At 36.6% G+C, this 17,895-nt stretch overlaps 1 protein-coding gene across 2 annotated transcripts in view; it reads right to left on the reverse strand.

The window, feature by feature from the left end:
* Nucleotides 1–2,491: 2,491 nt before the first annotated feature.
* The window catches only part of LOC111872253 (tetraspanin-18), a 64,993-nt gene continuing 49,589 nt past the window's right edge, over nucleotides 2,492–17,895 (reverse strand). Inside the window, exons 5-10 of one of the 2 annotated variants that reach the window (XM_023865962.2) lie at nucleotides 16,836–17,012; nucleotides 14,433–14,561; nucleotides 12,148–12,201; nucleotides 9,414–9,506; nucleotides 7,093–7,176; nucleotides 2,492–4,648 (exon numbers count right to left, since the gene is read on the reverse strand). In XM_023865962.2, coding sequence (XP_023721730.1) covers nucleotides 4,580–4,648; nucleotides 7,093–7,176; nucleotides 9,414–9,506; nucleotides 12,148–12,201; nucleotides 14,433–14,561; nucleotides 16,836–17,012 — 606 coding nt within the window. In that variant the 3' untranslated portion in view covers nucleotides 2,492–4,579. The remainder of the gene's footprint in view (nucleotides 4,649–7,092; nucleotides 7,177–9,413; nucleotides 9,507–12,147; nucleotides 12,202–14,432; nucleotides 14,562–16,835; nucleotides 17,013–17,895) is intronic. The other variant, XM_023865963.2, reaches the window with a different exon arrangement.

A 17,895-nucleotide genomic window follows, 5' to 3' on the forward strand; every position in this document is an offset into this window, starting at 1 on the left:
TGTATTGAATATAATTAGATTCACCTAACAGCTATTAGTTTTGAACTTCAGTACCAAATGCAACCAAAGTTTATTCAGGTGTTTAATTGATAGAGATATTCAGGTAGAAAGTTGAACATAATTTCTCACATGTGTTCATTTCATAATCAGTTGTACCTGGAACACTTTTTAATGCTATGAATATTTAAAAAAATTCAATAATAACTATTTCTGGCTTGTACTGCAATATCTATAGTACAATTAATTGTTATAAGTAAAGATAAAATGCAATAATATTGTAATGTGTTGGGTATGTCACGCGACAAATAACTTTATGTGGGTCTCGGATTCAGCAAATCTTTATTGGACACTCAATCTTACACACCTTACAATTGCTATCACTTCAACTGTATTCTGACGGTGGATATCTTCCAACCGTGCTGTATGGCGACTAGGTTCCAACTGTGTTGTTGCTGTCTGTGGCTCTTGGCTTATGTAGGTGTTCTGCGGACTCAGTAGAGGACACCTCTCACCAAGGTTCAATCTCACGTGTTTGGCAATCCGTTTCTTCGGGAATGCTCTTTATATGCTGGTAACGAGTTTCGTCTCACCTGTTGTTACTCAACGGACCTTCTGTTGTTCATCTCTAGGGAAACGCATTCATTGTTTCAGCATTGTCTACGCAATGGCTCGCTGTTATTGCGTTACCATTGAAGTGCCTATTCCAAACACGTTACAATGTATTAAAATGGTAGTTGGAGTACATCTTTTCATATCCATGTTTTATATAATGTGAATTTTCCATCAGAAATATTTAATACCTGCTACCAGACAGTTCGTTTGTAGAGTTCATTTTACTCAGATAATTGTATACCAGTATTACTCTGAGGGAGAGTAAGTAAATAGGTCACAAATGGAAGTAAAACATCTGTAATGGACATAATAGGTTTTTTATGTGCATCACTAGGTAGCAGCACAGTCCAGCTTCATGACAGCCTAGGTAGCAGACATGCATGCTAACATTCAGAGGCTGGTTTCAGTAGTCAAAATGGCGACCGTGCTTGAGGAGTGTGCTATCGAAGAGCAGCGTTCTGCTGTGCGTTTCTTGTGGGCAAAAGGGCTCAATGCAAAGGATATACATAAAGGAATGTTTCCTGTTTATGGTGGGAATTGTTTATCGTATAAACGGTTCACAACTGGCTCGAGAATTCTCTCAAGGACGTTCGAAAGTCACAGATGATGCCCAACCAGGTCGCCCTTTCGCAATTGTGACAGAAGAAACTGTTCAGTGGGTGGACGAGTTGATTCCAGCTGACAGGAGGGTAACGATAGTCAGTGTTGCAACTACACTAGGGTGTTTCCATGGTTTAACGCACAGCATAATGCATGATCATTTGAAGTTCCGAAAAGTGTGCACATGGTGGGTGTCCAGAGAACTGACGGATTGAGAAAAAATTAACCAAATGGGTCTGTTGTTGCAATATTTCCAAGTCTTGCAGTATGCAGATGAAGGAGGAGATTTGCCTAACAGGATTCCCACAGTGAAGCAAGCACTACCCAATCAGCGCCCACCACGGCAGCTCCAATGCCCATTGCTTAGTGCTCCGCCAATGTTTCTTATGTCTATGACAGGAACACAGAAGAGACAAACATATGGACTTAGTAACAGGAAACAGCAAAATATTGGGATATTTTTTGGTCCACTAAAGATAATGGGGTCGATTTTGATTTTTTAGGGACATACACAGATGCAAACCCCCCCCCCCCTCTCATTCTGGGTGTTTTGGAATCCAGTAGGAAAACTGGGCACATACCCATTTAATGAAATGGTAAAGAATTAGATAAATAAGAAATAAGGGTCTTTCTCTTTATTGCTAGTGGGGTGGAACTAAGTCCCTTGCACTGTGGCCACTTCTGGCCTATTGTACCGGCCCCAGATGATAGGTGAGGGTGATTGTGGGGCAATTGGTGGAATGAAGATTGGCAGGGGAAACGAAGTACTCGGAGAAAACCTGCCCTAGCAACACTTTGTCCACCATAAATCCCACTTGACCAGACCCAGGATCGAACCTGGGCCGGCGTGGTGGGAAACCAGTGACTAACTGCTTGAGCTATGGCACGGCCCCAAATAGGGGTCTTAATATGAAACAATATCATTTACTTTTCTATAGATGCTCTACTGCTGCAGCAATGCATGAAATTGTTCACAGTGGTCCCTCTCTTAATTACTGAAGTTTGAACATTATTTTTCCTTGTCTGTGTTCCATTTAATGATGCTGTCAGTAGCACAGACTACATTACATCAAACGATAACCTGAATAGCAAATAACAGATTGGAAAAATATAAAAGGGACAGATGTAATCATTGAAAAACTCAGGCAGAATAGACAATACGTGGGGCAAGATCTGAATATAGAAATTTCCAAAAATGAAACAAGTACTATGTATACTGAACCATGAACTTTGGTTTTGTGAATGTGTATGCAAACCTATTGATTACAGTACATAAATATCAATATCACAAGAAAAATATTATTACATATTATCTATGTACATTATCAATTAATTATAATAATATATGAGTTACATGTTTCGAACTTACATGGTCTTCATCAGCCTCCCAATACTGTTCTTTAAAACACACACACTTATTTTACACTTTAGCAAAGGTATATGTATAATGATTAGTTAACGGTTAATAGCCATATTGTAACATGTAGCATATTAACTGCGAAACTTCTTGACACACATATGAAAATTCATAACCACTTAAATCAACAAATGAAAATACTAGATTTTTTCATAAGAAGCAAATTTCTTTGTTTCATATGCATTTGTAGATCACTCTCTTTATTTGTATTTCATCAAAAACCTTGTTTGCAGCACAACTGTAATCCAGATTTAAATTAAAGAAATTAATTTGTGCTTAGCTGCTTAATATTTTGTTGATGCAAATGTGAAAAGATAATATTCTAGGCAACAAAACAGTAGGCTAATTAGGCTAAAAGTGAAACTGGAAGGGAGTAGAAAACTGCATAGCATGTTTAAGAAAACACATCACCCCTGTGTTCAATATAGAATAATGGCTCCATTTTTCTCCCTTAAGCATTCATTACTTCACTTGCAGAAGAGATATAGTATGTAGATCAGGTACCACTGTTGTTTACCTCATATATCATGGTCATGTGCACTGGAATTCTTTCTTGAAATGAGAGCTGCGTACTGTGATCAGAGATGATCAGTGTGCAGTTTATTTTGACTGATCCCCAATGTCATACATCAATGAAAAATTATTGTCACACACACAAATCTTACCAAAATGTTACAATCCTGTAAAAAACAATCATTATTTAATTCATCTCACACAAATGGTTATATCCTAAATGTTCATGAATGTACCATTAAGTCTTGCTTCATCTGCTCCTTTTCTGTGCTCACACCTGCAGCCTAGGCCTCTGGCAGCCAATATCTATCCATTTTTAATCCTCTGTACCATAATATATTATTGTTCAGATTTCAGGATGCTATTGAAATGCACTGAACAGAAGCATGATCATTTGTTCAGAATTCTATGCTTACATCAGTAGCATATCCCATGTCAAAATATGCAAACCATGGCCTACATCTGTGCCTTTGGCAAGGTGTTCATTTCTTCTAGTTTGGCATTCTGATTGGCCGAGTATTCCACAAAATGTAATTTGCTGGTGTATTATAAATTGAGGAAAATGTAGGCATTATTTTATATATGATATTTGCATATATGGATCTCTCATTTCCAATTAGTTATATTTATGTTTATTAGACCTATCATTCTAGCTCAGTTTTGTAACTTATCACTGAATTCTGGTTTTGCTGATAATTCTAAATCATGTATAGATATAGCAAAAAATTTGTATTAACTATAGACACGTAGCTCAACAATGTAAGTACCGCATGGGTTAAGTATGTAAATATACCTGGATAGAATATTTGGAAACGACACCTCATTTAGAATTTGTACAAACATTTTGAGGAGTAAAAGGAACAAGTTTCAACCCTACTTTGCAACATATTTATCATAACAAATCATACATCATATTTTGTTCACTTTTACAAATTATACCATAGCCTAACAATTGAATGAGCTTAAAATTATGGCATTAGTCATTAATATCCATCCTGTGTCGAGGCTAAGAATACACGGAGCTTTACCTCCACTTTGTTACATGTCTTCAAAAGCATGAGCAAAATATGGATTACATAAATCACAACTCTATAAATAAACTGGCGTTAAATAATATAGTAGCAGTTTGGATCTTTTATTGATCTCCCTTACCATGACATTTAAAATTACATTATTTTTTCTTTACTTTTTTATGTACAATCATGATGACTGACAAAAATATACTGGTGGATCTTACTCTAATGAACCTTTTCAAATGTACTGAGTATGTACTTTGCTTTGCAACAGGGGAACACTTGTCCAGTTACATCACAGCTATTTGGGTTCATAATTGAACAGCCATTCACACACAGAACACTGGCAGTTATTAGAATAGAATGATATTTTTTTGACAGTTAAGATACTCTCTGCTCTGAAGATGTCACTTTTGTTATGTCCTCAATGCCCTTGTGCCAATCCATCTCCAATATTTCGACACAAACCAATAGAAAGTATCATCCCAATCATCTGGAACATTAAGAAACATAGATTGATAATCTTATTATTTGTCAGTTTTCATTAATTATCATATACATGATTGGTAATAATGTCAAAATGATAAATCAAATGGTAAAATGAGTGGGAGGAGGAGGTGGGAATATCATCTGATAAGACTTTATATACTGATGTCATTTATACAAAAATTAAAATCATACACATTAGTTTATTTATATATCTGAATGAAAGGTAGCTGTTACATAACTGGATAACAAGAAATGGATTCTGTGAACTTGATTATGTGCCAAGATGCACCCTGTTCTCAGACACCCTCATTTATGTTGTTCCTATTGTGGTGAGAGACCATGTTTGACATCCATGAAAAATTACAGCCACAATTATAGTATTGTGTATTTAAATTTCTGTGCTTTCAGATAGCAGGTGTGAAGATGAAAAGTTCTAAGCTGAATGGTAGCAAATAATTCCCCAAATTTAATTTGTTTTTAATTTCATCATGAATGTAATTGTTGTTTGTTAACAATATTCCCAAACATCTGAAATTAACCATATTTTTAAATGTTCTGTCAGCTTTCTTTATATTGTGATTTTGGTCAGCATTCAGGCAACATCAGCATATAACTAATTTTCCCTGTGTTCACTTCCAGACCAATCAATTTACTAGTGTCTGCTAGTGCTTGTGGGGTTTTCTTTATGTATTTTATGTTTTCGCCCAATAACATCATCAGCACAGACCAAGATAGTGGACTTCAAGTCAGCTACATGACATTGAACTCTGAAGATCACACTGTTCATATTCATCATAGTGAGATCCTCAGATTCAACATATTGTGACATTTTGGCCCCTACCTCCCCAGCTGCACGTAGCGGTAACATAGCGCTCGCGTAATAGGCGAGTAATCATCCCGCATCCTGGTAGCTATGCAACGCGCAACGCGCGGTGACGTCACGAGCGGAGCCGAAGTGAGCCGAGCGGAGCCGACGTTAGCCGAGTCCCCGCGACCATGAAGCTATGCAAAGCGAATCAACAGCGGTGACGTCACCGAGGGATATCGCGGTTGCTAGGCAGCAGTCAACAACTCCGGACAGCGTGGCTAGCAACAAGGCACCAGACGACAATTGTCCGATCAAGGCTACATAAGGAGCAGCGAAGGCTATTCACAGTCAGTCAGTCAGTCCTGGAGCTACCTCCGAACCAGTCCTCGAGCTACCTCCGAGTTAGTTCCGAGTTAGCCAGCAACCAGTCAGTTGTATTGTGGCATCTGGAGTGTAGTATTTGTGATACTGCAGATAGCAGTAATTGTGAATCTGTAATTTGGGTGATTGTAAGTGCGAATGTGAAATAAAATTCGCTATATCAAATACGGCGTGAAGTTATTTGTCGCGTTATACGCCCAATACGCGACAACATTTAATGTGGTGTCCCACTGTATTCACATTTTCACCACTCTCTGATGAATGCAAGAGACCTGATCAGTAGGTGATCTATTACTTCTGAATATACAATGATGATCCCCAGTAATTTCATCTACATACAGAGTTAAGCTTAAGGGAAGAATACTGGCTACAATTTTGCTGTGTGGAAACACTGTACTTCTGATAATTTTTGTATGTGGCAAAATTTACCACTCTAACTTATTACTATTACATCATGCATGAAAAATACCATCTCTCATACATGACTCTCATTCTCAGAGAAAATTTATAATTACCTGCAGATTCAGTGCCACCCCTGCCCCATCCTATCTCCTGCTCTCCCATTGAATCTAAATTATACTTTGCTAATTCTTTTGCTACTGTTTTCAATGAACCTGCCCTACAGAGTCTTATTCCATTTCATATGCCACATCTGATGTCCATATTCCATTGTTTTGTTCATTTCGAAGAATCCATCCAAGACCCAGACCCTACATAACATTTTTTAACATGATAGTATTTTCTTTATAGTGAGTACTTTTAGTCTTATGTCCAAACCTCAAAGCACAACGAACCATCATTGTCACCTATTTGTGACTGATTATTCAATATGTCCGTAGCTACCACCCTCCTGCCCGTCTGGAGGCCACTACTTCCGTCTGCAATATGAGGATTCGCCATTCCACAATCTCAAGCAATTCACTTAATATGATAGTTGAAGATTTATAATTGTTAACTGAAACATTTTACAATATGACAAAAATTTAATGAGATACAAGGAGAAATAATGTAATTCGCTGTAAAATTGCAGTGTGATTATATTAGCGACAGTGGTTTGTGCCTGATATAGATGAACATGAAGACCAATAAGGTCTGAAAAACAACAAAGAATGAACTGTTGTATCAGATATCTCCATACTTTGTCCCATAACAACAGATTGCAAGTTAGTTCAACAACAGTTTGCTAGACATTACATGGCTATAAATTTAAACATGCAATTGTCATAAAAAAATGTAAATGTAAATGAGCATTTACTCACGTGGAAGAAAGCTATTCCAATACCAAGACCAATAAGTAATGTTGTATCTTCCTTGAACCACTTCTCCAGGTCTTCTAAACACCCCTGAAATGGTAACTCATCATTTTCATTTCTGTTTGATATTTGTACTCCATTTAAGTTTTAGTGCTAGTGTGTACTATGAGATTACTCTGCACAAACTATGAGCAGAACAAAACAGTACTATTCAAGATGAACTAGATCATTAGAAGGAAATGAAAACAGAAAATAGTTACTAGTTATGCAATGATTTCCTTTTTCATTTGGAGTCTCCATGCCTGCACTCACAAATTCACACACAGTACAGTGCTAAGTATAGTATCCTGCCAATTCAATGAGAGAAAATGTCGTAGAAAATGTTATTTCACAAAATGTGATCATGTTGCCTTCTCCACTGGAATGGTATATGTTACATTTAGCTTTATTATGAACAATAATGCATGCATAATAACTAAATTCATGGAGCTGTTGTCTTCTTGAGAAGCCGCCAATTAGGAAGCTACTCAAGAACTTCCCAATAATTTACAGAACATGAAGATTCATTACCATGTTCAGAAGAACCCTCTACTGGTCCCTATCCAATCCACACCACCCTATCCTACCTCTCAAAGATCCATTTTAATATTATACACCAACCTATGTCTTGGTCTTCCTAGTTGTCTCTTTCCTTCTGGTTTTCCCATCAATATCCTATGTCCATTCCTTTTCTTCCCATGCATTCTACCTACCATGTCTATCCGATCCTCCTGGACTTGATCATTCTAGTTATACTTAGCAAAGAGTAAAAGTTGTGAAGCCCCTTATTATGAAGTTTTCTCAAACCTCCCATCACATCTTCTCTCTTCAGTTCAGATATTCACCTCAGCACCCTGTTTTCAAACACTGTCTATGTTCTTTCCTTAATATCAGAGACCAAATTTCACACCCATGGAGAACCACAGACAAATTATCGTTTCGTATATTCTAATTTTTATGTTTCAAGATGCAGATTAGAAGACAAAATTGTCTGAATGAATAGTAGCAAGCATTACTCAGATTCAGTCTCCTCTTAATACCCTCCTGAATCAAGTTCTGATTTGTTACTGTTATTACAAAGTATTTCAACTGTGTCATATTTTAAATATCTGTTAGTTATAAATTTTATGTTTCTAGATATTATTCATTGTCCTGCTTTTATCTAAAACTAATGCACCATGTTCACAAACTTTTAGATCCTATCTGTTAGCTATCTTTATGCCATGATTTTGCCCTGCATTCATAACATCAGCATAGACCAGCAGCTGATATGTCCCATTTAATATCAGTCCCACCTGGTTTTTCTGGATTTTCCTAATAGCACATTCTAAAGTAAATTTGAAAATCAGTGGTGATAAAGCGTCTCCTTATTTTAGACCATTTTGGATAGGAACATTTTCAGACTAATATTTACTTACATGAACTTTAATATACGTTTTGTTTAAACACATTTTAATCAGCCTACGTAGTTTCAGGCGTCTCAGACTCTGTGAGAATATTGTACAGTACTTCCCTCATGATTGAATCTAGACTTTCTTGAAGTCTATGAATAGTTAATGTACTGTCTGATTGCACTCCCACTTTTTCTCCAGTCTCTGGCCAATGAAAAGTATATGATCAGTAGTAGATCTGTTCCACCAAAACCCACACTGATGATCCCCAATTATTTCATCTATGTATGGACTTAACCTTGAGAGAAGGATGTTGGATAAAATTTTGTATGAAGTTGATAGCAGTGATATGCCATAATAATTACTACAGTGAATATCATCCTTTTTATGAATTGGTACAAAGAGAGATTCCTTCTACAGATCAGGAATGCAAGCATGAATAAACACAATATAATGTTAACTATAGGAGGCAAGTAATTAAAAAGTAGAAATGTGTTCATTCTACAATGGAATGATGCTGATAAAGAATTTCTTGAATATTACAGTTGAGCAGTGGAGAATTTATCACCGGAGAATATATAAATAAAATGAACTTCAGGAATAATCAAAAGTGAATGGAAAATTCTGATATGGCTCAATATATAGCTTGGCATTTTTGACCATGCTTTTCACAAAGGACTGATATGAGGAATCCCAAATATGAGCAACAAACGTTAATTATGCAAGCCTACATGCATGCATACATACGGACCTACAAAAAATGGCTTGTAATTACACGTATACTTTCTAATTCGAGAAGGTGATGATATGATACTGTTCCTGAGCAATACTGATTGTTGATGTCCAGGAAAGTGGAGTATTAAAGCAAGAAGAAGAAACTAAAGATGTAAAGCCTACCTTTTTGTGCCTTGCCATCTGGTTTTTATTTACTTCAGTATCCTGACATGCCGTTTCATCCTTTGGTTGAGGATGCTGCCAGGATTCCTCCACCTGTTTTAACACTGGCCATGATTACTTTATTATGGACATAATTCTATGGGCATTATTGATTGCTGTGGCCTTAAATTTACAACACGTCAAGGTTTCTACAGTGAGATCTAGAAAATTATTTATAGTACAGGTAAAATTTTTTAACAGTCTGCCACAAATTTCAAGCAGATTGAACAATTTGTTCCTAAATTTCCTATGTTGTTCATGAGTTCAATCCCAGAAGCTTTCAAAGTCCAGTTTCTTTTCCATATTAGGAAGTATGAAGTTTCATGAATGGAAATTTCATTTCAGAGATTTCAACATGTTATAGTAGTCTTATAGCAGTGGGACTTAAAACCATGGATCAAATAAAAAACATTTCTTTAATTTCAGTTGGTGCACAGCATATACAAAAACTATGCCAGAAATTCAGAAAGTGCAGTACTTTTTAGGTTACAAAAATAGAGTTCTGGAGAAATGTTTGAGCCAGAGACGCAAAATATTGTGGTCACAATTCCTAGCAACTAATAAATGTTTTAAAAATAATCATTATTATGCTGTCTCAGTGTCTAATTCTCAATGTTTTGAAAGGGAGAACAGTGTGTAAGATATATTGAACTCCATCTAATTTCACATAGCAGTTTCCATTAATATTTTACATAAATTCATGGGCCTGGATAGGGACTCATTATGTGCAAGGAGAAACGTGAACTGTGACAGTTGTATGCAAAGAACAGTTCTTTGATGCATTTTTTTTTTACTCTCAGTTCATAAACTAACCTAGAATTATTTCATTTGGTCTTCTTTCTATATTTTTCACACCCAAAATATGAGATGAACCTGGGTGAAAAGAAAATAGACTGAAAGTTGTCTGCATATTTAACTTTAGGTCATACTGACCCATTATATTACCACATAAATATGCTTTTCATTTTTCTAATTAATATGAATGATCAAATAATTCTTGTGATAAATGTTGCATTCCTACATAAGACATATAAGCAGTCTTAAATATTAATGCTCTTTACTACAGTTAACAGACTTTTGAATCACTAATATTGCACAGTGCTTCAAGTGTTAAATATGAGGGAAAATGGTAAATTAATTGACTTCTGAAAAGATAACTCTTAGAAACAAATATAACAATGATGACAACAATGACAACAGTGATAATTGTGATGATGGAAACCACAATCATCATCAATATCAACAGCGTCAGTGGCTGCGAGAATGATAATGACGACAACAACAACAATGACAATGACAACAACACACACACACAAAACACTATAAACTAAATAACTGTTATTTTGATCACAAACTGTAAGATCCGAAAGATACCAATCAGCATTTCCTGGGAACTTGATGATGATGATGATGATGATGATGGATCAAAAGGTTGCAAACAGAGTTAACTGTGCCATGTTTACACTCTGTATAAAAAAATATGCAGCAAATAGTACTTTAAAATTGAACTAAATTATGCTTTGAGAAAACAGCAACACAATAAATTATCATAGAAATACAGTCATACTAAAAATACGTATATAAACACAACCATAAAATGAAAACACATTCATAACAGCGCCATCCCAAATATCCATAACACTGCAGAAACAAATAAATCATAAAACGCTCTGAACTTGCCCAAGGGGAAAGTACAATTCTGTGTCCTCTACTGGGATATTGTCTCATCTACAGCCTGTAGATGAGACAATATCCCAGTAGAGGACACATGGATTTAAGTTGGTCACCCTATCTACAGGCTAATGAGAAAGTACTTCCTAAGCAATGAGAGAAGTCATCAATCAGGATATGTCAATAATAGGGAGAAGAATATGAAACTCAAAACATTATTCCTGTTCTGTACACAGTGTTTGATATTATATTATTGCTCTACATTTTTTAAAAAACAGAAAGGTTTATGGTACAGAATAATAGACCCTACTACATGCATTTCATTCTGAAAATTTTCCTGTCATATGCATGTTTGCTGCTTTTCAATTCAACCCTCATTTGATTTTCGTGAAATTTGGTATGAGAAACAAGTAAATGATATGTCACAACATAAATTTTGNTCCCCTGTTAAAATAACTTCAATTTTTCTTGGAATTGATATTAATTTATTGCTATTATATAGACCGTCATATTTTGTATTCTGCTCTTTAATTATTTTTGTGTATTTCTGTGTACTCATGCTAACTTTGTGATTGGCCACTTTGCTGTTATGTTTGCACATAAATAAACACAAATTGAATTAAATAATAAATGTTTTATGCATTATGTTTTGTTTTAAAACAATCAGTTTTGATAAATTTATTGCAAAATATTTTAACATACAGGTTGTCAAATGACACTACAGTCACATATTATTTGAATCTGTTGTCATTTAATATTTCAACCAATTCAACAAATGCTATCTCATTTCATGCACGGAAATGTTATTTTTGATTATGTAAATAAGAATGTCATTTGGGAACTGGGCATTAGGTCAGATAAATAACTGGGAACTGAAAAATATCTACTGCTTTGTTTCTGAGAACTGTTGTTGAAAGAAATCTTTACATTTGCACAACAAAAATGCAGAACAGGCATATGTGCCATCATAATCATGCTATGATAACTCTGGGACTGCACATAACTTTGTAAGTTAATTACTTACAGTTCCGGTGAAAAATCTTGACACTACAATAATTGGACTTCCAGCATTGGAAACCTAAATGGCAAACAGGATGGAGTAAAGGAACAAGTGAACAATAAGACAGCACTTGATATTCAATTGAAATACTATGAGAATTAAAAAAGGCAGTAACATGTTAGCAAATCTTCACTAACTTGTAAGATATAGTAGTATGGTCTCATATAAGTTGCTTTAAATTTTATTAAAATCTGTTTTAAAAATCCATAATTTTCCCTGTGAAGGTAAAATCGTTGGCTCTTGTGTCTGCTATCTTTAAATTTAGATCCATATAGTGTGCAAGTGTGCACAATCCCAACACGCAAGCACACACATACTTGTGTGCACACACACACACACACACACACACACACGCTCGCGCGTATACGCGCACGCACTCACACACACACTCTTGTACACGCATTTGCATCTAATGCATGTGCGTGCACTCTCTCTCTCTCTCTCTCTGTATATATATTACTTGAAATTTCACTATCTGCTATATTTGCATGCATATGGATAAATAAAAATTAGGTTCAAATTGGTAATTGGATTCATTAAGAAACCTATGGGTCGTAACTACAATTAATTATTACACTGTTGCTGCTCTACAAAATTTGCAGTCCCTCCACACATATTCCTTTGGTCTATGTGTACTAGTCTTCGCAGATTTATAACACAGAACTACAAAATTCTCACTAAATCACACACTCTCAATATCACTGTACTACAGCACACATTAAGTCTTCAAATCACACGTTAAAACTTCACAGGCTGAACTCTTGTACTCTTCTGTGCTCCTAGTTCCAGTTCGCTCTGAACTTACAGCTCATGGCTCTAATTATTTAGTCACGGAACGGACATGGATCTACATTAAACACATATCACATGATCGCTATCCAGCCAGTCTAGCAGTGCATTGGTAGGATCTACAGAAAACACAGCTTCCTCTATTGTTGTGTGTTGTACTGTGTTTACTGAGCTGTTGCCTGGCAATGCATTGATCAGATCCATTATGATATGTTACAAATGTCTAGAAAAATTCTTTTTGTAGAGAGGTACTCTTTTATTAATATTACAGAAAAGCAACTAATTATGGGATACAGGATGAACAGACACAAAGTCTGCAATTCGGCTGATATATATATATATATATAAAGAAATTCAAGGGTACCAGCATCTTCCAGGGCAACCAGACTCATCAATTAAGGTGACGTCTGTAGATCTGAAGACCATCTCTCCCGCTGTTACAGGGAATGATGTGATGAAAAAGCAGCATTAATATCTCTCTCCTCCCTTGCCCCCTCCCTTCACTTTCCCACTCCCCTCCCTTTCTCTCCCCCTTCCTCACATACACATGTATATGTACTTACATACATACACATCATGGTGTATGAAGGATTGTGGTTGGAATCAGTGAAAATTCATCTCAGCAGCTATGAGCTCATTGTTCTTAACTGGAAAGCTAGTTTAGTGACATATCTGGTGTTGCCATGCTCTTATATGTATGAGTACATGACCCACAGTATTTAATCATCATTCCCTGGAAATGGAGCCAGAGAAATTTTCTGAAACTTTGGGCTTCTGATCCGAAATGATGTGGCAGGTTACCTGAGAATGATTTTATCTTTTGTCATGATGAAATTTTAAGTTGTCATTACAGCCAGCTATTTCTTTTACTTCCGCCAATTTAAGCTTTAGTTTTCAGCAGACACGAACAAAATTTCTTCCAGACATGACAATACAAGTACATACATCTTATTTATTAGTTATCTGAAGATTCTGTTTCAAAACTTAACCCAAATTGGAGTTTAAATTATTAACCGCACTGATATTAAATGCAACTGGAAGAGAAAAATTTGTTCCTGAAGAACATGATCATGAACTGAACTTGGATCCACAAACTGAGATCAGAAATTTAGAAGTGGAGATAATTCTTACAGAACTGAGAGCAGTTACATATATAATAACATTAAAGCAAATACTGTTTCTAGAATAATTAAAATTAAATGGCTCAACACTCATGGAAATATATGTAATTAAGAATCTATTTAGTGAGCTAATTTACATTACTCATCATAGTAAACATGAATGTTAATATTAAAAATCAGTCAGCTTATTAGATCTGAATGCTCATCAGAGAATTATCATGCTGTTTGAAAACAGAATAAAATATGAATGTTAAAACGCAAGATGCTGACACACATATACCATAAATAGAACAAACTAAGTTTGCATAATACATTTACATAAACATAATTTGCACTCACATCAGGGTTTGCTAGTGTGCAGCATGTAAGAGGCACATTGATTCTGGAACGATTAGAAATTCCCACACTTTCATTTCTCCATTTTGTGTTGACGTAATCAGCATCTGAGAGGATACCACAGCAATTGAACTGTAAGAAATCATAAAATTAGAAGCACCAAAGAAAAAGTGAAGTTATTCCTGTAACAAACCGTGGAGGAGCATTGGCTTGTGAGACGTCGAGACTCACACATTTTCTAGACAATCAGCTCACAAATGGCGGTGAAGTTGTCAGCCTTACACACTGGCCGCCCTTTACCTTAAGGAAGATTCCTGGTACTCATTTCTGTTAGAGGTTGAGTCGACCCCAGGGCCATAGTACGGCTGTAAAGATTAGGTAAACTGACAAATCCTATGACCTTATCGGGAATCGAACCCGCGACCTTCTGCTTTGTAGCATAGTCCCTCAATCAACTACACTGCTGCGTGCTGCGTGCGTGCGTGCAAAATAAATTCCAAATTATTTGTTTTATTATCCTCTAATTACATTTCTTATGGGCAAACCCATGTAGCACAGGACCTTAAAATTACAGGTTAACAACATGAAGTCCATCGTTCAATGCAAAAGGGAATGGAATTGCCTGGTTTGGAAATTACAAGAAAATTAAGACAAATTAAGCTACATAAAGAGGTGAAATTACTTACAAAAGCAGGTGCTATCTGTAGGAGAGTCGACTGCACATTTAGGTATTATAATCAATGCGACAGTCAACCTTGTTCTATATCCAGAGGTATTAACCTACTTAGGATCTATGAAATGCAAATAAATTCAATTCAATTCAATTCAATTCAAAAAGCACTGATATTAGTAGTGCTTAAAATACAAAGCCGTTTATTGAAAGTGTGATTATATTTACTTCTCTCACGCCATTACTTCTGTAATTACTGCTCTTATAATAATTAGGTTCCTGCTCTGTTCGCCTTAACCTCTTCAATGCTTTGTTTTTTTTTTATCTAGGCTCCATTTATGTGCTGAGGGTTTTTGTTTTTGTGACTTTACTGCGGTACGTGTATTTACCGACATCACATGACGTTAACAGTGAGTGAGTAGCTGTGACGTGCAATATCTTCCCAGTTGTCCTGAAATTGTTACTCCACTACGAGTACTTAACATTCATTCTGTAACTTATAAAGATCGGCGTATTAATGTTAGACTACCAGCCTAACGCATATGCCAGAGAAGTTGCCTTTACGGCACGGGGCGCAGCGTAAGAGTGCACATGGCAGAAGAGCTAATTGTAGAGACAGCGAATGGCAAATTTTGCTCTCTTCTAGACTTGAACTATGGATAGTTGGGAGGGTGCTATTATTCTCCGGCTGCATTAAGTATTAACAATAAAAGCGAAGTAAAGAATAAAAGCAATAACCGGGAAATAACCCGACTGCATATGAATATACGTAATGTTATATTTTAGCGTCCTGTTGCACCGGTGCAATGGTTTGACGTAAATAAAACCACACCTGAAGATGGCACATTAGTGCCGAAACATGTAGTGAGGAGAAAAGTGAAATTGTGTTCACTGTAAAACGGTTGGTACAAATACACATCATGAACGAATATACATTAATCTATATTTAACTCCTAATTCAGACAAAACAAAAGAATGTCATCCAACATACTGTTTCATACTGCGTACCAATCTTCCATCTAAGTACCCCAGGTTTAGTTCAAACGTTCCCAAATATTAAAGAATGCGAAATTACTATCTTTCAAAATTTGAAAGAAGTTTCCAACAAAGGTGGATTTACGAAAAAGTATTATAAATAAGGTAAATTTTTTATTATGACGAATTTTATGAACCGTCTCCCTCAATTTTTTCTGGGTCTGACTCCACGCTCATACTGTGATGTTTCTTGCACGATACAGGATATCAAGGCGCACTCTTCATTTCTAAGGCTTATAGGAGACACACCAGTGTTCTTGGAACAGGATTTGGGCACAAAGAAACACACATAAGGATTAACTTAAATCTAATACCTAGTTAAACTACGTACGCACGATTTAATAATAGAAACAATTAACACAACTGAAGAAATCTCGCGTCAAACCTCCACAAATATGTAAGCAGGGTTTATGAATTTATTTAATATGTTATTTATAACGGTTTGGATTGTATAGCCTGGAATGGGAGAATGACTGCGGACTGCCAGAATTATAGAAGTAAATGGTCCTGGCCTATTTTAAGGCGTTGTCTCAATTTACCGTTAAATGCCTATTAAGTTGGGTTGCCCCCCGCTCGACAATTTCAGTATATAAGGAACGACTTCAAATTCGAAAATAAACGTGCAGATACTTGTGTAAGATATAGAGTAACCAAAATTGCGAGGAAACGTAATTAGGACCATGGTGGTATGAACCACTTACTGTATACTGTGCTTGGTCTATGGCCTGAGTGAAGACACTGGAGTCTCTGCCGTAGAGATTTCTGAACCGGTTCAAGAGCCGGTTCTCCAGACCCGTGAGGAAGTCTTCTCGGTAGATCAGAGTTGCGACGGCAACCGATAACTCGGCACACAGCAACAGAAATAAGAATACAAAGTACTGGAACAGAATACACTTCCTTGTTAATCTATACAGTAAAATCATAGTAATGCTGCATGTGATTAAAGTAACTGGGCACCGATAGGGCTCCGCATGTGCTGACTGGAGGTAATAATGATTCTGCAAGTGAGAGGTTCTGGTAACAGTAGTGTTTCTGTCGTCAGCTATTCCCATTTTAATAAATTTTGAACGATACCAGTATTGGATGTTAAGCTAACATTGTTAAACATGATAGGACCCATAGCACCGCCACGTAGGAATGGTTGTTCGAAAAAGAGACTTCGACAGCAAACGCACGCTGCTCACTCGTTCACCTCATGTTTCCTACTGAGGGGTATTAGACAGAAACTTCCGCGACTGCTGCGTTCGCCGAGCCTATCCCCACTATTCTGCGACCTCCCCTCTCTTCACAATGCGTCTTCACAAAAAGGAAGTTTCTGCGCCCCACCCTGTACTACACAACCAATAAAAATTGTCCTTGTTCTTAACTAATTAAGCACAATGCCATGAAGACGTATGGGGGAGTCGAAATATAAATCTATGTTTTCTTGACCTTGGCATTAGTTCGAGCTGAATGGTCAACTTCACACCCCGGCCGTTTTACCCCCGCGAAAAGAGTCCCCAGTACCCACTTGATAAGATGCTGGGTGGGTTTTAGAGTCGGTCTGAACGACCTGGAGCAAAAAAAATCTTGACATTCCCGGGGCTCGAACTCCGACCTCTCTTGTCATTCAGTCCGTATCAATTTGGTTTGCATACTGAGTTATCTCGGCTCCCACTACATAACAAATACATGGAAGCTTAGGCTGTGGTATTCTGGGTTCTGACACGGTAGATTGTTACTTCCGCTGTGGAGGAACCTATTGTCGGCATCGTCAGGGCG

The sequence above is a fragment of the Cryptotermes secundus genome, unplaced genomic scaffold (genome assembly GCF_002891405.2).
Source record: "Cryptotermes secundus unplaced genomic scaffold, Csec_1.0 scaffold941, whole genome shotgun sequence".
NCBI classification, from domain to species: domain Eukaryota; kingdom Metazoa; phylum Arthropoda; class Insecta; order Blattodea; family Kalotermitidae; genus Cryptotermes; species Cryptotermes secundus.